Raw genomic sequence first — 22,641 nt, 5'->3', positions numbered from 1 at the left:
ATGAAACAACAACTTTGTTAAAGGTATTATTGAAAATAGCCTTTACTTTTTAACATTGCAAACAATAAGGTAGGTGTAATACAAGAAATGACCAAGCGATTAGAAATTTGTGGCGTTTCTTAGGTCCCACATAATACAGGGAAACACAGCACACGACAGACAGGCCCTGTCTGCTCGTGCCATGTTGACACCTGGAGGTTGCGGCTGATGAGGGTGTTTTCTGTGATGGATTGTTGGAAGGCGTGTCAGGGGCGCGAGGTAATTCACAGCAACAAATCTACTTGAGACAGGCCCCATTTTTACTAACAACATGATAACCTCCCGTTCAATTTGTGTGCACTATCACTCAGCTGGAACAGACAGGCTTTGACACTGAAGTATTTGTAGGATTTGTGCTCTGTGGGCGCTCAGTGTCTGTCTGGGCACGAGGGTCAGGGTGTGTGTGGGCAATGGTAGCGTTAGAGAGATCTAGTTCCAGCAGGAATTTTTTTTTTTTTTTTTTGGCTGTTTATTTTTTGGTTTGTGAAAGAAATCCAGACATACTTTGTTTTACTAAGGACAGCTGTGTACTTACAGTTCAGCAGACCTGACCCACTTTATGATCCAAATATTTTTCTTACACATAATTCTTACAGATTTAACATTTAAAATGGAAGGATTTTAACAAAACCTACCACTGACAGAGGTACAGTGGTGACAACCAACAGCAGCATTTCAAAGTCTCTTTGAGCTAATTGATATCAACACTTTTCAAATAGTTCGCTCCCTGCTGCTTTACATGCATAACTTACCAATGTGTCATTTACTGCAGGGGATTTTTAACAGGATGGGACAAGTCCCAAATTGTATCAAATTAAAATTCAACCCCATTTCAGCTAATTTGCAGGATCACAATGTGTTAATGAGGAAATTCTCGTCTTTTATCAGATATCATCACATCAGCTAAACCTGATACTGTACAATTAGTGTAATCAAAACAGAAGAGCTGCATAAATAAACCAGATGCAAGCTTCAAAAGAGCCTGGGGATTGTTGACATTACATTGTGGCTACATTAAAGTCTTGTGTGTTTGGACAAGATTCAGTCCCTCCACCTAATCCAGCTCTGAACAATGAGAGCGGAGACGTTCTCTTGTCATCGGTTTCCTGAAAAGCTCCGTGCTCTCTATCCTCTTACTTCCGTTCATGACTCACACCCAGCTTCACCATTCACCGCACCCATAAGGCTCTCTACAGAACGCTCAGATAGCTTTCATTTCTATCCCTTACTCTGTATTTTACATAATTTTTTAAATGATTCACAGGTGCTCAGTGGTAATTAAATCAAACCTCATTTAACGGTTATTTAATGGTTTTTAAACACATTTATCACAGAGGAGGTGGCCGGTGCTTCACACCTTATAGATTTGCTGCTTCCCGTTTGTCCTGGGTCTAAATGGCAGCTTCCTTCAGATGTGAGCTGGGATTCTTGGCAGAAGAACATGGCAGCGTCTCTCCACATTCCTCACCTCCAACAGTGCTATCAAATCAGCTTCCAATTATGAAGCCGCTGCTGCTGATGCACACATACACATACAGATTTTATTACGTGCAGAGAGACAGAAATAGCTGCAAATAACATTACATGTTGGCCCTGATCCTGAACAATAACTGTCTTCTTGGAGAAGAGTCAGATAAGAAAGCTGATAACACCTTGATGCCTGTACAGTAATCGCAAAAACAGCAAGACTGGCTCTGCAAAATGGTGACAATATCCACAGAGCTGCAACTCTAAAGCTCATTAATTAATATGTTAAATCTCATTTGTTTAATCTGTTACCTTTTGTTTCAAATGTTTATGACAAGCTGAGCTAACCGGCTGCTGGTTACTAAACTACGTAATTACAAGACATGACATTGGTATCGATCCAATAATCTAACTCTTGGCAAGAAAAATGTTAAAATATTGCTTTAAAGAATAAGTTAATCCAAAATGAAAATTCAGTCATTATCTACTCTCCCCAATGCTGATGGGAAGTCTGATGACATTTTGTAGTCCGCAAAAACAACATTGTTGCAGCATTCTCCTAAACCACACAGGTAGATGGGGACTTATTTTAAAATGTTATAAAAACAATGGGAAACATAAACATAAAACAACTCCTTACAGCTCATCAGGCATAGTGCAAGTCTCTGGAAGCCCCGAGATCCCAAATACATTCATAAAAGACATTACTTACACCCCTTTTAAAGTTGAACTCCTCACTGTATCACTACACTGTGCGTCAATTTGGGATCCTGGGCCTTCCTGAAACTCGCATTACGCCAGACAAGCTTTTTCTTGGTATTTTACAAAAACTGAGGTATTTTATTATAGGACTCCCTTTTATTTTACTGCTTAGTTGAATTTCTTTTCTTTCTTTTTTTTTTTTTTAGTAAACTGAGTTACAACTCAAGCTGGAAGGTATAATTTATGTACCAAAGCATTAAGGTACTTTCTAAGTTCTGCTACATACTGTACCAAGGTCAGCTTGTCCTCACAGAAGCAATCATGCCATGCTTCACTATGTCGAAAGCAATTCTACCCTTCACACAGCACGTAGACCTGTTCTTTGTTTGGCTTAGGCCTCTGAGGCTTTCGAGGCTTTCCAGTCCACTGAGATCCAGCAGAGAAAGAGCAGGTTGCCTTCTCCAGCTCGCCAGTGCTGGAGGACTGAGGTGAGAACTGCTCCACCGCTCTAGGACAACTGACCAGACTGCGTGAGATGTCACATCCAGACCCTCCCCGGCATCAGATCAGCAGACAGGCGGGGTGGGAGGGGCAGGCAGAGGAAATGTAGAGATTGAGAGAGGGAGGGGGTCCAGACAGAGGCAGAGAGAGAGAGAGAGAGAGAGAGGGTGTATGTGAGTACAGTGTGTGTGTAGGTGTGTTCAATGTGTGTTCACAGGGGAGTGAAACTGAAGCCACACACACACAGAGTATCTGCTGAGACCGTCTCTGAGTATTATTTTAAACTTTTGACGCTGATTGTTACAGTGGTGAGCGGTCCGGTGTGACTGTGAGAGGGAGCGAGCGAGAGAGAGAGAGAGGGGGAGAGAGAGAGGAGGGTGAAAATGTGGTTCCAATCACTCACAAAGATGCTTTTGTTCTGTAGCTGGGGCCCTCTCTCTCTCTCTATCTCTCTCTCTCCCTCTCCCCCCTCTCGCTCCCTGTCTCTCTCTCTCCTTCTCTCCCTCTCTCCCCCCTCTCTTGCTCGCTCACTCTCTCCTTCTCTCTCTCCCTCTCTCTCTTCCTGTCTCTCTCTCTCCCTCTGTCTCCCTGTCTCTCTCTCTTGCCCTCTCTCCCTCTCTCTCTCCCCCCCCCCTCTCTCCTTCTCTCCCTCTCTCTCTTCTTGTCTCTCTCGCTCGCTTGCTCATTCTCTCTCTCTCTCCCTCTCTCTCTCCCTCCCCCCTCTCTCTGCCACACATGGAGTTGTGCAGTTTCATCTACTTTCTCATCAGACTCATATCTTCTCTTGGGAGGAAAAGAATACTTGTGAGACTCAAACAATTGGAAGCTAGTTATTTAAAAACCAGGACAATGACCCAGCATCTGGGAAACTTGTTCTTTCCATTTTTTTTATGTTGCTTACAATCGAGTCACTTTCATGTGAATTCAAAATTAGGTAAAAGCATTTCATATTGATTACTGCTGAAGAGTGATGATGTCCAGAGGAAATTGTTTGTCGCTTTTTGAATATGTTTGGATGACCTTGAATCTGAATATTTTGGACTATTTGTTGGACAAAAAGCTGATGACACCATGTGAGGAACATTTTCAAAACTAAACAATTAATCCTAGTATCCAGGAGACCTTCTTTTAAAAGCTCAATAAACATATTTCTTAAAACCAGTTTTGCTTATCTTTTTAAAAATGTATTAATTGTTTTGTTTTAATGTATGATATTCATTTATCTGTATCTTGTGCAGCACTTTGCAACTTGGGTTTTATAGTGTTCTATATAAATACACCACTGTCATACATACTATACTATACTATACTATACTATACTATACTATACTATACTATACAAACAAAAACTATGACATCATTACAACGTTATGTGTTGAAAGCTTTTATGTTGAAGTAAACATGTATGTAACGCTGTGATCCTACCCTCTCACCAAAGATACAAGTGATAGGAGGGCAGAGTGGCTGAGTCAGAGACACCATTCACCCTGTTGCAAGGAACTGTAGCATCAACATGATTTTAAAGCTGTTATTTAAAGGTAAAAAGTTACATAGTGTTGCTTTAACATTGTTTTATTATAACTTTCAGAAGTCATCTACAGAATACAGAATAGCATAGCCATTATAACTTTTGTCATCTTCATCCAGTATGAAGCCCAGTTTGTGCCAAAGAAAAGGGTTACCACTTCAACATGTTTGTAATTTTCTACATATTTAATATAAGGTATGGTTAAAATTAAAGCAAAGAAGTACAAAAAGCAACAAAACCCCAAACAACAACACACAAAGTTTACCAGTTAATTGAATGTGCTTCAAAAGTTGTCAGTCCATAGGATAAATAAAAAAAATAGACACGAGGAAGAGAGGGAGAGTCTGAGCCCATTAAACTGAGTAAGCAGATCCATGTGGACGCATGCAGCAGCAGATCCACAGTATGTTGAGTTGTTTTGAGTGAGTTAATGTACTGTTTGTAGTTTGGAGGACGTCCCACTCCTTTAGCCACAGACACGGAGAGGAAGACGGGCGAAGAGGAGAATGACAGAGAGAGTGAAGTGGGGAGAGGCCGAGATGTTAGCATGGCTCTCGGTGAATTTATTTTGTGACTCACAGGGTCTGCCTGGACCTCAGTGCTCTCCATGCTGCTGGGACTTGCAGCCCTCCACACCCACAGTGTCACACGCACACACACACGCATGGTGATTTAGCATTGCAAGTCCATGCACATGCACCGGCAAGCAGATGCTGAAACGTGTACAAATTCTCCAGACACACAAACTGGTTTGCAAACACACACTCATGCACACACACCTACTGCTCACTCTGTCCAGATGAGCATTAAGAAATACATTCAGACCTTCAGTATCAGCTTTATGCCAAACACCACTGTGCCACGCCAAGAATAACCTTTTTGTGTGTTGCTCTGCACCCTGGCTCACCTTGTGCAAGTATATACTAACTTTCTGCTTAGTATTCATGATGTGTGCATGCCAGTGAGTGTGTCTCTGTATGCGTATGTGTGTGTGTCTGTGCATGTGTGTGTGAAATAGGCTTAAGATGGGGTCTCTCCCAAAACCAAATGTCACAGGGATTTAAGCGTCAAGAGTGAGTTTCCTCCCAGCTGACTAACGCAGAAGTTCACTAAAAGCACAAGATTAAACAAAGTTTCAACTTTCCAAAAAGCATCCAGCCAGTTTCCATTTTTTCTCCCTGTGGCAACACATCCACGATGCAGCGCACAAGTTTAAAGATAAGCTGTAGGGCATGCGCCAAACCTGCGAGGAGGAGAGAGGCGCAGGTAGAGAGGGAGATGGAAAAATGGAGATTGAACAAAGAAGTACACAAAAAGTATTTTCTGCCATATGCAGCATCTGTTCTATCACCTCATGAGACTTCAGCCACCTGTGTTCATGTTTTTCACTCCATCACACTCTCTGCAGGAAGTTCAGTCAGCGCTCTGCTCTGTTCTGCACTCTCTGGCCCACCCTGTTGGTCACACCATGTCAGTGGAGCACAGTCATGTTTGTTGCTGGGTTTGTGTTTATGGGATGCTGCTTGTGTTGTCCGGTTTGTTTACTCCTCCTGGTGGCCACTCTCTGTATCACAGCACATGCTGACCTCTGTGGAGGCCTGCACCACTGACACAGGCCGAACTTTTCACTCAAGGAAAAGTGACCGTCTGATCAGCAGTGTGTCGACTAATGAGATTTCCATGTTAGACTGGACTAACTCGTTTTCTGTGATGGCACCTTGATGCATTCTTTAAAGGCTGTATGACATGTTGTTGGATATGAAGACTACGAACTAAAAGAATTGTATTCTACTGTATAAAAAGCTGCAAATTAAAATAGCAAATTATCAGATAGTAATGGAAAAACTGTCCTCAAGACAACTGCATTTATAATGAGTCCTCCACCAGCAAACAATTTAGGACAGAGGTCTTTTTGTTAATGGCAGATACAACATATCATCCAGATTTGGATGCAATGATGGAATGTAACTAAGTAGATTCACTCAAGTACTGTACTTAAGTACCATCTTGAGGTACTTGTACTCAGTATTTCCATTCTCTGCTACTTTGTACTGCCACTCAAGTCTATTTTATTTATACAGCCCAAAATCACATCGCCTCAATTACAGTGAACAACATTCTCTGTCTTTCAATTGAGGTAAGAAAAAAAAAATTGTAGCAGGGAAAAGAAAATGGAAGAAACCTCAGGAAGAGCCACAGAGGAGGGATCCCTCTCCCAGGACAGACAGACAGTAAAGGATAACAAAGACACTGATTGACCTGGCTGATGATTGGTCAAGACCTTGTATACAATATATACAAACATGTAAAAATACTTGTACTTTTGATAATTGAGTACATTTCATTTCAGATGCTTTACGACTTTTTAAGTAGTACTCATATGGGGGACTTTCACTTCACTTCTAGTAATATTTCAGTACGGTGTCTTTACTTTTACTATGAATATGAAATATGAAAGGAAAGGAAAGGAAATATGAATTCTGAGTGTATTTTTAATGAACAGTGCATCAGTTTTCAGGATAAAAATGTTATTTATTTTTTTAGGTAAAGGTTAAAAGTTTGACCAGTATTAAATATACTGTACGAGGTATGCAGCAAAGGGCCACATGTCAGATTGGAGCCCTGGGCGGCTGCGGCGAGGACTCATCCTCTGTACATGGGCTGCACGCTCTATCAACTCTGCCACCGAGGTGCCCCCCTATACATGATATTTAACATGGGCAATCTGTGCAGCACCAGTAATTTATTCAGTGAAAGTGAATGGTTTCATAAGAGTTTTACCTGTAGAGTACTACTTAACAGCCTTTATTCCAAACATTGAGCCTTCCGTCATCGTTAACAGTAGTCCCCTTGATTAGTTATCCTTAATTATAGTAGTTATACACTGCAGGAGCAGAACATTTAGCAGGGGTCACAGCGAAAATTATAGCAGCTACATTTGATACCATATAGTTTCTCCAAGTACAGCACTGCCTTTTCAGCTTGCACTTGTGTTCGACAAGTGGTCTCATCTCGTTAAGGTGCAGGATGTCGGCAGAGAAACATAAAATATAGAATTGAATCAACACCTCTGACCCAGTCTCAACAGACCTGAAGCTTTAATGTAGTAGTTGTTGCGGGGATCCTGTAGTGAATTGTATTGTGCTGTACATATCTTTTTATGTCCAACAGATGTACAGATGTTAAAACTAGCTTTACTTACGATTTAGTTGTACTTGTTAACATAATAGTACAATATAACAGTAGAAGGGCAATCAAAATAAGGACTACACTGTAATTGCTTCTTTTAAGGGCACCTTTTATTAAAAACAGTGGCTCCAAGCCTTTTGGCCTTATGGCCCTTTAAAACCAAGCAATGTCTTTTGCATACACCTCATCATGGGTGCGTTATGTGTTGTAGTTGTGAGTAATTTTTCCTTAGACTGATGTTTTTCAAAACCTGTGTGAGGTTTCAGGAAGTCAAAATAACACGTATTCCACAAAACAAAGGTATATTTTGTATATTTTTTCTACCTACATTTTCTGTGAATCATCTCATGACCCCAAAGTTGGGACCCACTGCTACCTCTGGAGAAGAAACAACAAGGATGCAGCGTGTGACAGTGTAATAAGTATTTTATTGCATTTTATAATGCCATTGTCAATAATTAGTACAGATTACATGCAACTAGACCTACTGTACAGTTTTTTTATTGTCTGCATGGACAGACACAAGAAGATTCAGGTTACAAATACACAGATATATGTGTGTGTTTTTATACAGCATGAAGGAAAGGGCAGTGACTGGCATTACATGGCTACCCGGGGTGGAGGGTCAGAGGGCTGGGCTCCACTGTTCTGTCTAAAGCCACCACCCAGTCCCTGTCCCCGCCTCTTCCTCGGGTCACACTTTCAAATAACAAGAAACAGAACAAAAAACCAAAAGGATAAAGAGGTAAACAGGTAAACTGAAACTAAAGAAACAATTCAGAGAGTCACTGCTGAAAATGTACACACATTCCTAAGGTTTAACCAGAGGAGAGCTGAAGTGGTAGTTCCATCGGATTCTGGCTGTCTACTTAATAATACCGTCAGGCAAAGCTCCACTTTGAGAGTCCCTTCCCCCTCACGTGACGCCTCAGAACTGTCCAATCACACATCAGGATTTGGGCTCCCTGTGTCCTGTAACACCATTACGTGGATCGTACGAGAGATAACAGCTATCAGTAAAGGTGATCAGTGAAGTCGATGGAGAGTTTTGGAAGTAGCTTGGTTTTTGTTTGGTTAAGGTTGTGGCATTGGTTTGGTTACAGTTTGGTTACAGTTCAGGAGTTTGGACTAAGCAAATGGTCGCTTGCAATGCCTTTGGTAGTCAGAGGATGAGCTGCATCTCTGAGAGCCATTCCACATTTTGGTGTTGAGACTACGTCAGAAGAGGAGTATCAAAAATGCAACAGTGTCAGTCTTTGATCTGCCTCTGTGGGACTGGGAGATGAGGTTTGTTACTGGTCACCACCAGCCAGGTGTGTGGCGCAGTGACACCCCCATGGCGCCTGCAGATGATTGACAGCTCTGCGGGTCGGAGTTTAGCACAGGAATGATAGGGGTCAGGGTCAGAGAGAGGGGTCACAGGGAGCTGGGACACATATTGGCACCTGAGAGGACCAACAGCAATACCTTTCTAGAGCTCCGCATTTTTTTTAAAGCAAGAGAGGGGCTACATATTCTTACATTTTTTCCTCTTTCTCTTTTTCTTTTTCGGAGGTTTTGGTCCTGTCTTTGAGAAAAAGTCCTTCTGAGGTATCAATACATAATGAAGAAACTTTTTAGTTTGTTTTCCATTTGTTTTTTTTTTCTTTCCTTAAAAATGCATAAATGCAGTACAGAGACAAAAAAGTATCAAAATAGACCTAGCTAAGATAAATATACAAACAGGTGTTACCTAAACCACTGATCTAACTTTTATTCTTTTAATTTTTTTTTCTTTAGAGATAATACACTTAAAAAATCAGCGTCCCAGACGTTTTATGAAGAACTGAAAAAGTGGAAACAAACGAAACAAAAAAAAAAACAACAACTAATAAAACCAAGATACCTGCAGCACTTAATATGATAAATACATATACTTCAGCATTAGCAGTACAGTATAGGAATCAGAGCTGAAAGCTTTACAATAGCTAAACAGGTGCAGAAAAGAAAAACCCAAAAAAAAGAAGAGAAACTCAAAGGACAAAATGGGAAAGAATGCCCTGGAGAGATAAGTCAAGCATTAATATACAAGAATACATCATGTTATGCCAAGCTGGAGAAAGAACAGAAGTGTTACATGGCGACCTGTGAACAATCTACATCTTTATAAAACAGCTTTGTTTACAGGTGTACCTTAAAGCACGAGTCAGAGATCATCTATGTACTGTATGCAGCAGTTCCTCTTGGTTTGGATATTACTAGTAGTAGTGATGTGTTTTTTTTTTTATGTGTGTTTGTTCGTCCTCTCGGCGTCTCTGTGAGTGTTTTGGTGAAGCGGGTGCCGCTGTGTTTGTGGGTCTTTGGATTATCTGGATGGTCAGAGCCTCCGTTGCACTAACCCATAGCCCTGCTTCTATGCTTCAGTTATACCCCTATGTGTGTGTGTGTGTGTGAGTATGTGTGTGTGTGTGTGCGTGTGTGTGTGTGGCGGCACTGATATATTCCGCCCATCGTTACGCCTGACAACCAGCTCCCTGCAACGCCATACAGCCATTAACGACCAGTTTCTCATTGGCTGAGATCATGAATATGCACACATACAGTTGAGAGGCTGTTCACATAGCTCAGTGCTAACCGGGCGCAGGGGTACAGTCAGTTTGACACAGCTGATAGAAAACTTTTCATCTATAGTGAGCACTTCACAACACACTTTGAGACGTAGAGAGTGCTTCAGATGTGGTTTAAGGAGAGGTAGTCATTTTTAATTCCATGGAAAGTGAAAAACGTCTATGTTTTTGGGCTCGAGCGGATGTGTTAGGGAGTCCGGATCGCCAAATAGTTTTTTTTTTTTTCTTTTCAGTCATACAGTAAGTAAGTGTAACAACAATTTTGGCATTCATTATTATTATCATCCAGGAAGAATGGAGGAAAAAAAATCTTTAAGAGAGTTCAGTCTCCCATTGGCTATGTGTTGAACCGTTTTTGAAAAGGAGGTAGTGTTATTTTTGGTTTTTTATCTCGTTTCAAGATGCCTGTCTGCCACTTTGTACTTTGTTAGAAATCAGTCTCTAATGTGACAGGAAACAGTCCTGTTTGAACACAAAGTCATCAGAAAGGTTCTTTCATTAAATAAGAAAAATCGTCTGAAGTGCAAGAGAGAAAAAGTATGAAAATATGAACCCAACTTTTAAGTTACATGATGTCCCTTGGGTGTTTTCCTCTTACATTGGTATTGTTTTAGTTGTTCCCTCTATATGTTTTTGGAATAACTCCTCCCTGTCCAAAGATGTGATTTTTGTAACCACATTACAGTACACTTCCTCTTCAAGAGGGAATGTTTGTTGCCTAGATTGAAAAACTCCAAATGTTCATTACATCAGCACCAGAAGAAGTATCATGTAAAGCCAGGTCGATTTGACAGAGCCAAAATATTCTCATTCTTTGTTTAACCTCTCTTTTTTGTTGGCATCTCAGGTTGTAAAAGGTACCTAAATGTTGTGTTCAAATGCCTCACGAGAGCCTCATTTTAGGGCCAGTCCTTGGGATGTGTTTGGAACACAGTTTAGCCTGAGCGTGGGAGAGACAGGGTTTCACCTCTAAGTGCTTTTTTTTTTTCTCTTTTCTCTTTCTTTGTGTTTTTTTCAGAGGAACTGTGCGAGGTTTGTTAATACTACTTTTTGGCCTCATACCTAATGTGAGTCATCCGTAACCGCTTATCATGTAAAAGCTTTGATATCTCCAAATTCTAGTTTTGCTTTACACACTTTGGTTTTTGGAATGGTCAGCACTGTAAGTCATGTATAATTTCAACACAATAGTTATATGAATACAATAAGAAGAATTCAAACTCCTGGTTTGTTGTCTTTTGGCCAATTCTTTAAGAAGAATAACAAAAAAAAAGAAACTCAAAAAGGGCAAAATAAACTACAGGGTTTTTGGTTTTCTACATATTTCATCTTTGGTTACCTGTAACAAAAATAAAATGGGAATAAGCAGATAATAGATTAAAATAAATGTTAAATTTGGTATGGCACTGTAGAGAAAAGTAATGCTTTTTATGCTCACGGAAAACGAACAAACAAAATAAATCTCACGTGCTATTCCTTTAACACAAACTCACACAGTGAATTGCAGATAGCTTCTACACAGTAACTATTACAACCATAGAGCTTTGAATCGAAGCTGAGCAGAGTTGCCACATTTGGTGTCCCACAGAAAGAATTCCCCCTTTTTTGTTTATCAATTTGGACACAGTTCCAGGCAGAAACTTTGTGGGATGAGGTATTCTCTGACTGCAGTAATAATATATATATTTTTAAAGCATTACTGATATTTCTCAACTAAATACACAACCAAAACAAGTGAGTGAGAGAAAATAAAAAAAAACAAGATTCAGCTGTTAAATAATCTGTCTGGATAATGGCAACTTTAAGTGCTATTTTCCAAATTTCTTGCCTGCTACACTTGGGGCAGAAAGGGGGAGAGGGGCAGGAGTGGGGGTCGGGTGTCACAAGTTGGGACAATACTGCGCTTTCTCTTTTTTTGCCAATACTCATTTGGAATGGTGTGAACAGCCAGAGTAAATCAAACAAATTACAATATCAAAAAACAAAAAAACAAAGAAACAGCATCCTTAGAAAAGGTACGTCGAAAACAGAACGCCACCGTGGAAATATTGATCCTCAAAAATAAACATTGATAATAACATCAAATAAAAAAGGAAATGACAAAAGCTACCACACGTTTTTTTTTTCTCGTTATATTCCATAATCAACAGTTTTTCTTTTTTAGTCACAATATTTCTTTAGATGCTTCCTCCCTCGTTTCTCTCATCTGCTTCCCCTCGTTTCATCTCGTTCTCAAAGTGTTCCAAGAAGGACAGCACCACATGGTCCTATTCCTGCAGTCTTTTCGGGGTGGGAGGGAAGGGGTGGAAGTGGTGGAGGAAAATGTCTTCTTTTTTTTCTCACTTAGAAGCAAAGAGTTTAAAAGATGTCCGTCACTAAGTGTCTTACTGTGAGGGGGGGGACAGAAGTTTGGACAGGGACCAGGGCCATGCCGCCTCCGTCAGCTCAGCCTCGCCGTGGGCTCACACAGGAGCCTGCTCGGCACAAGTGCTGGAGCACTGTTGGAGGTAATCTTTGATCTTCCTTCCTTCCCATCTCGAAGCCCGACAGTTTCGTTTCAATCAAATCAAAGAAAATGAAAAAGCAAGTGATTGACTCAAAGAGGGGGGAGGAAGGAGAGGTATACTGCACAGCCCCTGGTGACTGCTCCGAATCTATATACACATGATCCTGTGTGTGTGTCTTCTCATCTGACGTAGAGATAAAAAAAAAAAAACGGCTAGCCAGGCAGCCCGAGACAACAGTGAGGAGGGTGTATGCAGAGTGGCGAGGAGGAGAGTGTGCCCAAACCTCTCGGGGTCTCTACACAGAGGCTGATTTGACCAGGGAGGATGATGACACATGGTTTGACAAGTGAATGAGTATGTGTGTGTGTGTGTGTTTGTGAGAGTGTGTATGCATCGAGTGGTGTTACACCTCTGAGCCAAGTGTTGGAAAAAGAAACACATGGACGTAAAGCAGTGCTCCACAGTCTTGTTTTTGCGTCTGAAAGAAACGGAGGTCTTCTAACCCTGTTTGGAGTTTCTCAACGTCGTCCTTGGTTGCTTGCATTTTCTTAAAAACAAATAAAAAAAAAAAACATTCTCTTTTTTTCTCTCTCTTTTCTGTTAAGTGTACTGTAGCTATCTTTTTCCTCTTCACACTGACGGGGGATTGATCTCGTCCCTCCGGTCTGTCTCAGATCCGTCCTACTCCAGCTCCTCTGTGGGGAGATCCTCCTCCAGGTCGCGCTCGTCGCTCGGCAATGGCAGGCTGTGTGTGACGCCGGCCAGGAGGGACACTGGCCGACTGTCCTCCTCCAACTCAGTGGGCTCCTCCTTCACATGCACCTGGTGGCTGGAGGATAGAGCAACCAGCTGTTAGTGGGCCATATTAAAGGGTTATTAAAGTTTTGTTGTATACACACTCACTGGCAATTTCATTAGGTACACCTGTACAATGTTCAACAGCTCTGCCATGAATTTGACTTTTACAAAGCTTATCCTTTTTCGTTTTTTTAAGACACAGTCAGAAAGGTATTATTCAACATTATGTTTATTATTGAGGTCGTTAGAAATACCCTTGCAATATAATGTAGTTCAGTTCAACACCACTGCAAACTACAACCTCAATGATAAACATGTAGTTAATCAGTGATGATCAATACTGAACATTATTATCTTTGTGGAGGCAGAATTGGCAGAGTTGTTGTATTTGATCACATTAGATTTTACAATTGTACCTAATAAAGTGGCCACTAAGTGTGTCATCTGTCACTTTAGTGTAGTTAAAGTTTATTAGAGTTGAAGCAAACAAAGCACAAACATTTTACAAGATTATCGCCTATTATTTTTATGCAATTCACGCAATTTCCCCCTCATAAATGCAAAACTGGCATTCTAGTTGATAGAAAACAGTTTGTTTTTCTTAAATTTGGGTTAAAATTAAGGTTTTATGATCTGAAATCGAATCGTTAGTCGTAAAGTTTTTGTTTCCTGAGTTTGATTTCTGTATTTTGAGTGGAAAAAAACACTAAAAAAGGTTTCCTTTGATATCTTAAACTGTCCAGTTGTGTAAACTTCTCTCACACTTTCTCTCATCAGCCATCTTCTACAAAAATGATAACATTAATACCAGTATCACTATTACACCTCCTTCAGGTAGATGGTAGATAACACTAACCAGCTCACAAAAACATCATTATTGCTTTATTACGCTGGCTGATGTGATGCTCAGTGAAGGGGAATAATGTTAAAGCAGCTTCATGTTGTCTGCGGGAACCTTGCATGTGTGTGTGTCCGTGCCTACCTGTACTGTTGAGGGCTGAGCGTGGGGCTGCAGCTCCCGTTGCTGTTGACCTGCTCCACAGTGGAGCTGACATCATCGTGGCCCACGTGCAGCATGTTGAGGCTGGCTGCAGAGGGGGTCAGCAGGGAAGGGCTGTTCAGCAGGGACAGACTGCTCTCTGCTAGAGCCGCCTGCACACACACACACAGAGTTGTCTGGTCATTTTACATTCAAGTTTGTTTTTTTTCTTACAAAAACATGAAATAGAAAATTTAAGAAGCTTAATGATAGTGGTGAGAGGGGTATGTTACATCATAAAATGTGTCTGGAAATGCGTAACCCTAACCCTGTCAACCACAACCAGTAAAGGATAATAAATGTATATAAAATTGACACATAACAAGATGTAAGATTCAATATAATAAATGTGAGTTTTCCTTAGAGCTCTTCTATTTGGAGCACATCTTAAATCTACTAACTTGCTAGTGAACTTGACAAACCACTAGGGGGCACTTATATACAGTACTTTGCCCATCATGGCTAGTTCTTGTGCATTAAAGTCCCTGTCATAAGTGTGTGTGCGTGCATTCACATGAAAGCCTCAACAGGAATATGAAGCGAGCTGTGACCTCGACTTTAACACACACAAAAGCTGTGAAACATCGATGTGTGCCGAGGAGAAAACAAGTGAATCAACAGGGGCAGTTTCTGTCACCGCTCCAGCTGTTTGTAGATGAGACAGGTTGGACGCTGGTGAGCGAGAGTCTCACCCCACCTCCCCTCTCACACGGGGGGGGAAAAAAGACAAAAGGAGGGGAATTCTCACCGGCTCAGAGATGGATTTTCTGGGACAGGCGATAATTTTATGCAGTAACCTTAATTGACAACTACTTGACGCTATAAATCATCTCAGTCGCAAAATTGCATGTGTGTGTCTGCGTGTATGTGTGTGTGCGCAGAGGTGGGGGTGGCGCATGTGTGAGAAAGTGAGGTGGGAGGTGAGAGTGTGTGTTGGTGTGGGAGGAGGTGGAGGAGGAAGGCGGTGTGAACGTCGTTAGGGAATCTGCTAATTATAAGAGGGAATTGATATTAGTGCCCTTGATTGCGATTGGCTGCTGTGTGTGTCTGTGTGTGTGTAGGTGTGTAGGTGTGTGTGTGAGAGAGAGTGGAGAGAGAGATGGGGGAGGAGAGGCCATTCCTTACCTGGTAGCTTGCGTTTAGGGATCCAAAGCCCAGGCCTGAAATCATGTTTTTCACCAGAGTGGGACTTCTGCGCGCACAGACACACACACACACAGAGAGAGAGAGAGAGAGAGAGTGAGAGAGAATCACAGATTGAGCACACATGTGAAAAGATGTCACCTCAGCCAAAGCACTTTGACAAATCTCAAATTTGTTTATTACAAGAAGAAACACACACACTGTAAACAGATGCTAAAACACACACATATGAAAGCGACTAATATCTGGTGTGCAGGTGTGTGTGTGTGAGTGTGTGTGTGTGTGTGTGTGTGTGTGTGTGTGTGTGTGTGTGTGTGTGTGTGTGTGTGTGTGTGTAATTATCCCTGGTTTCTCTGGCGGTTGCAGAGAACATCTGTTTACATACGCTAACAAGGTTTTTTCCTCTCTGCATCTCACACAGCTGCTTACTAATGGTGTCGACAAATAGGGAAAAACACACACACATACATTACAGGACGTACACGATAAGCAGCCGGCAGCCCTTCTTTTTTTTTCTTTTTTTTTGATTGCTGAGTTGGCCTCTTGGTAATAATAGAGAGTCCATTTAAGCAATCATAGTGCCAGCACCCATAAAGCCACACTCACATCAACCTCAGCCGTGCACCAAGAAAACAAATGTGTGTGATACAGCCTGTGTGTGTGTGTGTGTGTGTGTCTGTGTGTCTGTGTGTGTGTGTGTGTGTGTGTGTGTGTGTGTGTGAGTGAGTGTGTGTGTGTGTGTGTGTGTGTGTGTGTGTGTGCGCGCACACTCACCCGGTCATCTTTGGTGGTCTCCTCTTTTGGTATTCAACTTCGTCCACAGTCCACACGGCCCCCTTCACGTTCTCAACGCGAACAAAACACTTGTGCAGACTCAGGTTGTGGCGCACAGCATTCTGGGAAAACAGAGAGAGGGACAACAGAGGGAGAGTTTTAACACGACTGAAGATCAGTCAACAAGCAAATGTTTTTTATTTTGATCTGGAAACACTAAACTTGGGAAAACTGCTTTTAGTTTTTCTGCTGCACACACTCGCAACAATATACAATACATATTACAGCTTGATGATTGTACCTAATGTACATAAAGTGTTTTTATGTTTGTTCCGTTGTTGTTTGTTTGTTTTCCTGTTGATCATTTTTGTGTGAATGTATTCTGCTTTAAGTATAATCTCGACATATTTGAAAATGAAAGTATGCCCTAGATGATTCTTACAGATTTAATAAAGGTTTAAACAAAAGTTTTAAAAAATAATGTAAATGTAAAATGAAAATAAATGACAAATGTATTATACATTTAATTTGATTTGTTTTCACATTTGTTTCCCCATTTTATAGTTATTTTTCTATACAGGAATTTGAATTGTGTCAACTTTGCCTTAAAATGAGTTTCTCATCATCTTTTCGTTCAAAAGGAAAGAACAGTCTTTCCTGAAAACCAACATGCAAACAATGCATGAAATAATTGTGAAGGGCGCTCTGACCTTTATCTGTAAAGTTATGTCACAATATGCTCAATTAAATAAATCATGTTGACATTTTTTTGGCAAATATTGCGACGGGATATGATTCGCAGTTAGTGGGAATGATCATTTTGGCTTCATGGTTTTCATTTTTACTGAAAAAATCATGATGATGTGACATCTGTTGGGGTCTGTACTTAAAAAAACATGTTTTCTTACATCTGGAGAACAAGACTTGTAGGCCAGGGCAGCACTACAGTAATTCATTATAATTCTGTTAAATAACAAATTGCAGCTTTGGGGATTTGGACATTGCACTTCGCCATATCGCGATTTTAATAATTGTTCAATTAAAGGGGCACCGTGTAGCTTTGGAGAAGAAATTCAAAAACAGATTTTTAATATTTACAATATGAACAAGGTAATAATACAAACTCAGAAATTATTCCATAACTGAATAAACAAGCTGTTCTCAGAGGAAAATAAGGTGCCCAGAACACTGTTTGAAGCTAGAAAGGTGTCAGGGTCTGCCAATTATGAACAAATTAAAACAGTATGAAATTGTTTTGTTCTTTAAGGTCAGTTTGTTTATTCAGTTTTTCAGTCATGAAAACAAAAACAGTTTGTTTATTTAGTATATTTAGGCATTAAAAAAAATCAGTCTATGAAGATGAAGATCTTTTGATTAAAATGTCTTCCCCCAAACTACATAATGTACCTTACAATGTGCAGCCCTACTGTAAAGTGTAAAGTTAATTCCATAGATTCTCTGGCATGAATTGTTTTAGCAACACATCTTATATTTAATGATATATTCCACGACTTCCATAAGCGATAAATGTGCCCTCAGAGGGTAACTCTACACCAGCTGAAATTGTTATTTTTGTTCCCTTACTTGAAGTTCTACTCTCGCTGGAGGTAAAAACACTCACTCAGGGTGTGTTCAGTACAAACAATGCTTTCCAGCTCGGTGTTAAGTTACCTTTTAAGTAGTGTGACCTGAGGATAATAGTCCTATTTTTACCCATCGCTCTTTATACAAATGCATATTGTAGCTCCATGCATAGTGCTAACACAAGGTTCTCTGGTGCTGTTATTTTATCTCTGAATTTTTTTCTAATCAGTCATCATCGGCACACACACAGAAACACACACACACACCCATCCACAGGCACTCAGACAGGCAAGCAGGCAGGCACACCGCTATCTTGGTCTCACCCCCCCAGGGACAGGCCTCCCTTTTCATCTGCTATTTGTAGTTTGTTCATGCCCAATTTCATTACCAATTTTAATTCGTCTATAATTAAATCCTGCATATTCTCTCTGACACGCTGTTCTAAGCCGAGAGGGAGGGACAGGCCAGGCATGCATCACTCCTCGCCGTAATTACACACGCAGATACACACACACGCACACACACACAGGCATACAAACACACACACGTAATTACACAAGCCATAATCAGCGGAGGAACCCTTTCTCCCCCGCATCCCCTCAACCCCCCCCCGAGCCGTGATGCTAAGTTTTGTAAATGAGTCTGACCCCAATCTGCGCCCGCCACCCTGACAGTGCAAACACACACACACACACACATACACACGCGGCAGACACCAGTGCTATTGCAGTGCTATTTGCATTCGTCTCCGTGATGAAAGCCTAATTCTCCCAGTTAAAACATTAGCAGTCATTTACAGTGGGTCACAGCACATGTGCCACTCATCTCCACTCCCTCCGGCTGAGAGGAGGAGGAGGGGGGGTGACAACCGGAGGCAGAATTTTTTTGGAAGAAGGAATGAATTGTGTATCACAAAAAAGGAGAGAAAAAAATCAAGAGACTAAATTTATTTCGGGTTCACAGGTGATACTGGACGAGTGAATGTCTTTGTTCTGTAAATATTTGAGTATTGTGAGCAGTCTGGTTGTGTTTCTGCTGCAGACTGGCGCATGCTGGGATAGACTACTCCCATATGATCCTGAACAGGAAGACATGTGAGCAGGAGGGATTATAAAATAAAAGAATGAGCAACCAGATTTTTGTTAAACAGATGATGCTGGATTCAGATCTTTCAATTAAATAGAAGCAACAATACACATAGAAATAGAAACGTAAAAGACTTGCATTAAAGGTGCACTATGTAGTTTTGGGGAAGAATTCATTGACAGATTTTTTATGCCTCAACAAACTAATTAAACAATTATCTTTGTTCTCATGACTGAGTAAACTGAATAAACACAATTTCATACTGTTTTACTTTGTTTAAATGTGGCGGACCCTGCCACCTTTCTAGCTTCTATTCTATTCAAATTTGCTTTACACGAGTGACCAATTGAGCCAAAAAAAGGAAAAAGGAAAAGAAAAAAATATACTAGGTGCATACAGCTTTTCTCTGAAGTTAAACAAAGTCAAACCTGTTCTTTCAGGCCTTCAACCATCATGCAGCACCTTGAAACAACACTCATCTCTCCACCTCTCTCAATCATCCCTTTCTTCCTCTCTCTCTTGTCTCTCCCTCATTCTCCTTCCCCTCTTCCCTAAGATCAATGACTTCCACTCCTTGACACCGCCGCTGTCCTCATGAAATATAACGACTTATTAAAGGACATACATCTCTACGGCCCTATTTGACTCACCGAGCTGCTATATAAATACATAAGGCAATGCTGTGCTATATTTAAAGGTCTGCGAGGCCAACGGCGCAGGAAGCAGACACCAGACATTAATAGTTAAAATTCATAAAAGTCAGATGAGGAGGTGAAGATATTCCTGGCTGCCCCATCTCTTAACCTTCTCCGCACCCCTCCCTCCATCTCCATCCCTCCATCATCATCCCACCAACCCCCACCTCCTTGGGTTCAGGGCTATTAGAGGAAGGCCGGGGTCTCTACCCCCCACTCCTCCCCCTGTCTCTCTCACTCCTTTGCTCATTCTCTCACTTTCGCTCTCTCTGGAGGAACTCAAATTAGTGTGAGGTTTCTGTAGAAATGGGTCAGCACCTACAATGGTGGGATCAGGCCAGGTGTGTGTGTGTGTGAGAGAGGGAGAATTCAGTGTGTGTGATCATGAGCTGTATGTGCGTCTCTGTAATGAAGCCCTGTAAAGTGGGGCCGACTCTCCATGTGCCATGTTGGAGCTGAGAGAGTTGTTTAGGGTTGAGAGGGAAAGAAGAAGAGACAGGGAAGGGGGAACGTGTCTCATATTGGACAGAAACAGCCAATAACTGCCAAATCAGTCATATCTTTAGGAGCTGGACATGTGTGTGTGTTATCTCCCATCTTTCATTCATGCATTTCTTCATTCCGTGTATAAATGCAAATTTTTCAGGTTTCAAAGTGAAGCCAAATGTTTCAAATAACGCAGCAAAACCTGCCTACAAATCTTGTTTCTCCCATTGTGGTCTAACAAGTCTGAGCAGGCATCTGCTGGGGTTAGGGGCTTCACCAGCGGGCAAAGACCACAATTACTTTGCAGTCAAATGGACCAGCTTTTATCCCGTCTGAGTTGTATACAACATTTTACTTTCAGTCAAAATATTGTGCTCTGACAGAATCAGCTTTTAGTTAGTGAGAACCGCAGTCAAAACTTTCATTTTCTGAAAACGCTGCAGCTTCTAAACAACTCTGCTAATTGGTCTGGTCTCCATCTTCTATCAATTGATAAAATAATGTTTTGAGGGATATTGACATTAAACTGGTTCTGAAAGTACAATCAAAGAGCTGCAGCTCGATCAGCAGTTTGAAACCCAAATGATTAAGCTGTACACTACTGTCCGTTTCCAAAAAAACAGAAAAGAAAGCAAGAAAGCAAGCAAGCAAGAAAGAAAGAAAGAAAGAAAGAAAGACAGAAAACTAACGGATACAAGCTATTTACCTTCCATGTGGCTGTGTTTCTCCTGAAATAGGCAAACTTTCGTGTAAACCAGTTGTAGATCTCATTGAGAGTCAACTGTCTGTCTGGGGACTCCAGAATGGCCTGAGGACGGGGACAGACACAACAAGATAAGAAGACAAGATATAAGAGGGGCCACAGATGGAGGGGAGATGGTGAACCACATCACTCGAGACACTTACATGACGTATAAGAGAGGCGTAGGTAAAGGGAGGCCTGACATCAGCGTTCTTGTAGAACTCACAGTTCTGAGCCAGCTCTGGAAAAATAAAAGGCATGACGATTTTAAATCAGCTGATGATTGAAATATCTGTGAATTTTGAGTGGGCAGTGTGTAAAATGTATTCAAAATTAAACATTTTAAGTGTTATTTTTTTTAAATAAATAAATCCATATGAGAAAAAAGGATGGACAATTTAGAAAAGTTTAAATCGTAGTATCGTCAGTAGTAGCAGATACTTGATATTCTTCTGCATACTTTGCATTAAGCACATTTTAATGGTGAACACAGCATTTAAATGTTCACTTTTATCACATTTTCTAAACATTTTCTTTAAAGGCCAATTTTATACATTCCTTACGTTTTTTTTTAACCATTAACACTTTTGTTACAATGATGTGAATAAATGTAAATAAATGTGACTAAATGTGACAATGAGCCACACACTATATTGCTTAACACCGAGGCTAGAGTAATTTTCTTTTGCAAGAAAGCCAAGAGATGGCAGCAATTGCATCTTTCCTTTAGCCAATAAAATGGATTTCTGAGTTAAGACATATTCTATTGCTCTTGCAGGGAAATAAGTGAGAAGAGCACATGAAAACAGCCATAAGCACTGTAAGAGAATCCTAAAGCAGTCATCAACATTGTATTAAAACAATCTGAGCCCATTACGAGTCAGTAATGAGAAGATACACAGTAATAATTACATAAAAAGGTGAGGTGAGTGAGCGTGTGTTACAGTCTACCTGAGGCGATTGGGGTGCAGTACTTGTCGGAGTTACGCCTACGTATGGGCCCAACGCCGTGCGTGTGGGAGTGGGAGTGTGAGTGCAGGCTGGAGGAGCTGATGACCGAGGGTCCCTGGCGCAGTGGGGTGATGGGGGTGGCGGCTGAGGTGGGGGGGTGAGGAAGACCCTCTGGGTAGGTGTCGCTGTCCCGCTTCAACAGAGAGCCGCTGGATGCCAGGTTCAGCTACAGACACACAGAAATTAAGGCGATTGATGAGGATTTTACGTCTGACAATGTTTCAATTCTGCCTTTTTTTCCCCCAAATACACTCAAAAATGTTGTTTAATTTCATCAAAATTTCCTCATACGACTCATGTGCCTCGGTGCAATGGTATTTATGTTTATGTTTTTTTAAGGATCACACAAAATAAAAGAGGATTAACTAACTTTAGGTTGGATTATCCATTAGTGACAAACAAAGTAACAGTTTCTGTACTGAGGGTGGAGAATTGTTTCAGTGCAGGGACATAAGATGGAGTTTCTGTATGACTAATGGCTCCTCTCATGTTTACTTTAAAGCTCCACTGTCTGCTGAGTGCTGCTTTACAGCGAAGCATCATCTAAACAAGATAGGATCAGGTTCAGGTGATATCAGTGCATTAGACAATGCTTTGTGCAGCATACATAACAACATCTCTTCCAGGAAAGTGTTTCTAAACAGTTTTGTCTTCTAGCTGTGTGAGACTATAAATACTTAAGCGCTTTACAGCACCGGGCGCTACAGCTAGAAACAATCCACCGTCAATGTTAACTTACATTAC

At 41.1% G+C, this 22,641-nt stretch overlaps 2 protein-coding genes across 3 annotated transcripts in view; both read right to left on the bottom strand.

Annotated features, from left to right (window-relative positions):
• mdfi (MyoD family inhibitor) overlaps positions 1–4,903 on the bottom strand; it is a 34,333-nt gene extending 29,430 nt beyond the window's left edge. Inside the window, exon 1 of the mRNA XM_073468050.1 lies at positions 4,817–4,903. Coding sequence (XP_073324151.1) covers positions 4,817–4,903 — 87 coding nt within the window. The remainder of the gene's footprint in view (positions 1–4,816) is intronic.
• A 6,150-nt stretch (positions 4,904–11,053) lies between these two features.
• foxp4 (forkhead box P4) overlaps positions 11,054–22,641 on the bottom strand; it is a 92,075-nt gene continuing 80,487 nt past the window's right edge. For both annotated transcript variants that reach the window (XM_073468474.1, XM_073468472.1), the window contains exons 12-18: positions 21,838–22,063; positions 21,051–21,127; positions 20,851–20,952; positions 16,294–16,415; positions 15,502–15,568; positions 14,320–14,489; positions 11,054–13,368 (exon numbers count right to left, since the gene is read on the bottom strand). In XM_073468474.1, coding sequence (XP_073324575.1) covers positions 13,221–13,368; positions 14,320–14,489; positions 15,502–15,568; positions 16,294–16,415; positions 20,851–20,952; positions 21,051–21,127; positions 21,838–22,063 — 912 coding nt within the window. In that variant the 3' untranslated portion in view covers positions 11,054–13,220. The remainder of the gene's footprint in view (positions 13,369–14,319; positions 14,490–15,501; positions 15,569–16,293; positions 16,416–20,850; positions 20,953–21,050; positions 21,128–21,837; positions 22,064–22,641) is intronic.

Source organism: Pagrus major, chromosome 6, assembly GCF_040436345.1.
Source record: "Pagrus major chromosome 6, Pma_NU_1.0".
Classification (NCBI taxonomy): domain Eukaryota; kingdom Metazoa; phylum Chordata; class Actinopteri; order Spariformes; family Sparidae; genus Pagrus; species Pagrus major.
Note: the sequence above shows the minus strand (reverse complement) of the source record. Positions and strands in the feature narration are given on the sequence as shown.